Genomic DNA, 4,089 nt, shown 5'->3' with positions numbered 1-4,089 from the left:
TTTAACAGATGATATGGAAATTGCTCCAGACTTCTTTGATTACTTTGAGGCTGCAGCTAGTCTCATGGATAGGGATAAGTATGTTACCTACTGAAGCTAGATTCTTATGGCATAAGTTTCTACAAGTTTTCTTTTTTTTTTATTGTTTTTCATTCTTTTCTGGATGCAAACATGTGTTAGAACCATTATGGCTGCTTCATCATGGAATGATAATGGGCAGAAGCAATTTGTGCATGATCCCTGTAAGATTCTTCTTCTTCTTGTTTACCTCGCTTCCTCTCTTGCCTGTTCTTTCATTACCTCATTATGTCTTGTTCATGCTAGCTAAAATAAAATAATCTGCAGATGCACTTTACCGATCAGATTTTTTTCCTGGCCTTGGGTGGATGCTGAAGAGATCGACTTGGGATGAGTTATCACCTAAGTGGCCAAAGGCATATCCTTATATCCGTTTTTTCATTCTCGATGACTAAAATTTGATGCATCTTAGACTTTCCTTAACAAATATCCACTTACTGGGATGATTGGCTGAGACTGAAGGAAAACCATAAAGGCCGCCAATTCATTCGACCAGAAGTCTGCAGAACATACAACTTTGGTGAACATGTAGGTACCGGATTATGTTATATATCATATGAGTTTCCATTGCCATAGTTGTACATGCTGTTTCTTTTTATTTCTGTTGAATTGTTCAATGCTTAGTGCATATAGCTTTTTGTATGAATAATACAAATGTATTATTGGAGCTTCGTCCTAAAGTTTCTCAAGACATGGACGTAGACAGTCAAGACCAGATAATACCGTTTTCATTTCACCCTTTCACATAACCTTTGCCATTTTCATCTTGCAGGGGTCTAGTTTGGGACAGTTTTTCAGTCAGTATCTGCAACCTATAAAGCTAAATGATGTGAAGGTAAGCATCAGTGTGTTCTTACCCCTTTTTGTTGCATCACCACTTTTCACTTGTTTTTTATTTCATTTATTAGGTTGACTGGAAAGCGAAGGACCTGGGATACCTAACAGAGGTAATAATTACAGAATTCTGGGAATCATATCTTTTGTTTTCCTGGGCATGTTTTTAGTGGGTAAATCTAGTTTTTTAACTTGTTCTCTCATGTCTACAAAGGGAAACTATACCAAGTACTTTTCTGGCTTGGTGAGACAAGCACGACCAGTTCAAGGTTCTGACCTTGTCTTAAAGGCTCAAAACATAGAGGCTGATATTCGTATCCGGTATAGAGACCAACCAGAGTTTGAACGCATTGCAGGGGAGTTTGGTATATTTGAAGAATGGAAGGTAATTTCAGAAGATTGAACTGTAAAATCCTAAATGATTGTAGGTCCAAAAAAAGTCACTGTTGTGTACCCCCATTCATTGTGCAGGATGGTGTGCCTCGAACAGCATATAAAGGAGTAGTGGTGTTTCGAATCCAGACTACAAGACGGGTATTCCTGGTTGGCCCAGATTCTGTAAAGCAGCTTGGAATTCGAGACTCCTGATGCAAAACATGTACTTCTCCAACCAGCATCATTTACATCCTCACCGTTGCTTACAGTTCTCTGCTAACCAGGTCTCAAACGCAGATGAAAGCAAAAGAAAATATTCGACCGCAGGCAACCTCCTTCTAGCAGCGTTTGCACTTTTGGTTGTATTATCTATGGATGAGTTTGTAGAGAGGGGGGGTAAGTTTAATAGCTAAGAAGCTCCGGTGGTCTGTCTCACTGGTTTAGAAGTTATGGGAACCTCTTTAAAGGGTCAGGCTTAAATACATTTTCAGTAGTTTTATAACTGATTGTCTTGTGGGTATCTTACACGAATGCATATCATTGTATCAAGTTTTTCGTCTTTCCACTTCCCTTGGCTTCTTTATTGCTAGTGTACATAGCTCTACAACCATCTACAGGTTACAGCCAAATCCTTATTTCGTTGGTCCTGGCAGGCGGTGGAGAGGATTATTGACCTTAACACCCAAACTAATCAATCGGTGTTGCTTCAAAGAAGTAATTTTTATTTCACGCACACTTTCATTTTTGGATCTTCTCTGTTACATCACAACCGCATCTCCTCCTTGGCCTTCTCCAGCTGATAATGTATATGATGACCAATTGGAGATAAACGGGTGAAAGGAGGTTTGATATGTCCCATGTGAAGTAAAAGAGCCTTGCAGAGAGTCCGCTGCATTTTTAGAATATTCTAATAAAAGAGACTATTTTATGGATCTGTTGTTGATGACTAATAATCAAAGATATCTTCTTTTGTTATTTTTAGTCAGGATGTAGGTAGAGACGTTGGGCGAGAATATTGCAATACCATGTTCAACAAAGAATACACTTTGATCATCGGATCTGCACCAATCTGACTCTTTTAACATTTTTTCCAGGTAATTTACACACCCATCTCTTCTTCTAATTTCCTTCCCATGTTTGATTTCTCTCTACCAATGCATGCGATTTGGCTCTTGTAGATAGATTATTAAATTTGTATCCCATCTTTTAATGTTTTCAGATCGTGTTTTATGGGACCTGATCTGTTTTCCTCTGATGATGGCAAACTGATTTGGAAGGGGAGGTGAACTAAGTTGGTAAGGGATTGAATTATGATTAGTTTGATGGGCAATACATGTCATTCTATTCTTTGGCTGCTCGATCTGTCTCGAGGCACTTACAAGCAAAACCATTCTTCTAAACTCATTTGGACTTTCCACGGTTTGTTTCAGGCAGAAGAAATAAGCCACAATGAAGCACAGCGGTGGGAACCAAGCCTGCTATGTTCTTGGTCAAAAGACCCCAAGCATCCGAGATCTCTACTCGTTGGGACACAAACTAGGTCAAGGACAGTTTGGGACGACTTACATGTGCAGAGAGATCTCAACAGGGCGTGAATACGCGTGCAAGTCTATAACAAAACGAAAGTTGATTTCCAAGGAAGATGTGGAAGACGTGCGGAGGGAAATTCAAATCATGCACCATCTGGCTGGTTACAAGAACATTGTCACCATTAAAGGTGCGTATGAGGATCCTTTGTATGTCCACATCGTGATGGAGCTCTGCTCAGGTGGGGAATTATTTGATAGAATTATCCAGAGAGGGCATTACAGCGAGAGAAAAGCAGCTGAACTAATAAAGATCATTGTTGGTGTTGTTGAGGCTTGCCATTCGCTTGGTGTCATGCATAGAGATCTTAAGCCCGAAAATTTCTTGTTGGTTAACAAGGACGATGACTTCTCTCTTAAGGCCATTGATTTTGGGCTTTCCGTGTTCTTCAAACCAGGTGAAAACATCTCTACTGCATCTTTTCCAACATATCTTCATTCATAGAATTTCAAACTTGCTACATCCATCATCTGCAACTTTCAGGTCAAATATTTGAGGATGTCGTTGGAAGTCCTTATTATGTTGCTCCTGAGGTTCTGCTCAAGCACTACGGACCGGAGGCTGATGTGTGGACGGCAGGGGTAATACTGTACATATTGGTTTGCGGAGTCCCACCGTTCTGGGCAGGTATGCACCCAAATGAAACAAATGTAATAAAAGGCTTTCAAGGTAAAAGATTCTTATATATTTTGCTCTGCAGAAACACAGCAAGGGATATTTGACGCAGTGCTCAAGGGACATATTGACTTTGACTCTGATCCTTGGCCCCTAATATCTGACTCTGCAAAAGACTTGATCCGTGGCATGCTATGTTCCCGGCCGTCTGAGCGTCTGACAGCTCATCAAGTATTGCGTAAGTCTAACCAGTTTGTTCTTATTTCATGTCCTGAATAGGTGTATCTGCTAGCTTACTTAGAATTTTGCAGGCCATCCTTGGATCTGTGAAAATGGAGTTGCACCAGACAGAGCACTAGATCCTGCTGTGCTTTCTCGTCTTAAGCAGTTCTCTGCAATGAATAAACTAAAGCAGATGGCTTTAAGGGTAAGCACCCAGACGCAAGCTGTTTCCATTTACATACTATGAATTATTTTTCCATAAACGTCTTCGGATGTGATCCAGGTAATAGCTGAGAGTCTCTCCGAGGAAGAAATTGCTGGATTGAAGGAAATGTTCAAAGCAATGGACACGGATAACAGTGGAGCAATTACATTCGA

General features: G+C 40.3%; 2 protein-coding genes across 5 annotated transcripts in view; both read left to right on the top strand.

Annotated features, from left to right (window-relative positions):
• LOC104719898 (alpha-1,3-mannosyl-glycoprotein 2-beta-N-acetylglucosaminyltransferase-like) lies at positions 13–1,846 on the top strand. Its single transcript, XM_010437884.2, has 8 exons — positions 13–78; positions 181–242; positions 346–436; positions 513–606; positions 851–913; positions 987–1,025; positions 1,127–1,297; positions 1,384–1,846. The coding sequence occupies exons 1-8, from the start codon at positions 14–16 to the stop codon at positions 1,498–1,500; spliced, it is 702 nt and encodes a 233-aa protein (XP_010436186.2). The 5' UTR covers position 13; the 3' UTR covers positions 1,501–1,846.
• The window catches only part of LOC104716106 (calcium-dependent protein kinase 26), a 7,435-nt gene continuing 5,256 nt past the window's right edge, over positions 1,911–4,089 (top strand). Inside the window, exons 1-8 of one of the 4 annotated variants that reach the window (XM_019230960.1) lie at positions 1,911–2,001; positions 2,270–2,381; positions 2,507–2,582; positions 2,718–3,271; positions 3,358–3,501; positions 3,575–3,727; positions 3,801–3,916; positions 3,995–4,083. In XM_019230960.1, coding sequence (XP_019086505.1) covers positions 2,737–3,271; positions 3,358–3,501; positions 3,575–3,727; positions 3,801–3,916; positions 3,995–4,083 — 1,037 coding nt within the window. In that variant the 5' untranslated portion in view covers positions 1,911–2,001; positions 2,270–2,381; positions 2,507–2,582; positions 2,718–2,736. Of the gene's footprint in view, positions 2,382–2,506; positions 2,583–2,717; positions 3,272–3,357; positions 3,502–3,574; positions 3,728–3,800; positions 3,917–3,994; positions 4,084–4,089 lie in introns of all 4 variants that reach the window. The other 3 variants (XM_019230959.1, XM_019230958.1, XM_010433452.2) reach the window with 3 other exon arrangements.

This window comes from Camelina sativa, chromosome 10 (genome assembly GCF_000633955.1).
Source record: "Camelina sativa cultivar DH55 chromosome 10, Cs, whole genome shotgun sequence".
Taxonomy (NCBI): domain Eukaryota; kingdom Viridiplantae; phylum Streptophyta; class Magnoliopsida; order Brassicales; family Brassicaceae; genus Camelina; species Camelina sativa.
Note: the sequence above shows the minus strand (reverse complement) of the source record. Positions and strands in the feature narration are given on the sequence as shown.

Coding starts and splice junctions, on each gene's coding strand:
- LOC104719898 (XM_010437884.2), top strand. CDS start 14: ATGGAAATTGCTCCAGACTTCTTTGATTACTTTGAGGCTGCAGCTAGT. Junction 607..850: donor CATACAACTTTGGTGAACAT/GTAGGTACCGGA, acceptor TTCATCTTGCAG/GGGTCTAGTTTGGGACAGTT. Junction 914..986: donor TAAAGCTAAATGATGTGAAG/GTAAGCATCAGT, acceptor TTCATTTATTAG/GTTGACTGGAAAGCGAAGGA.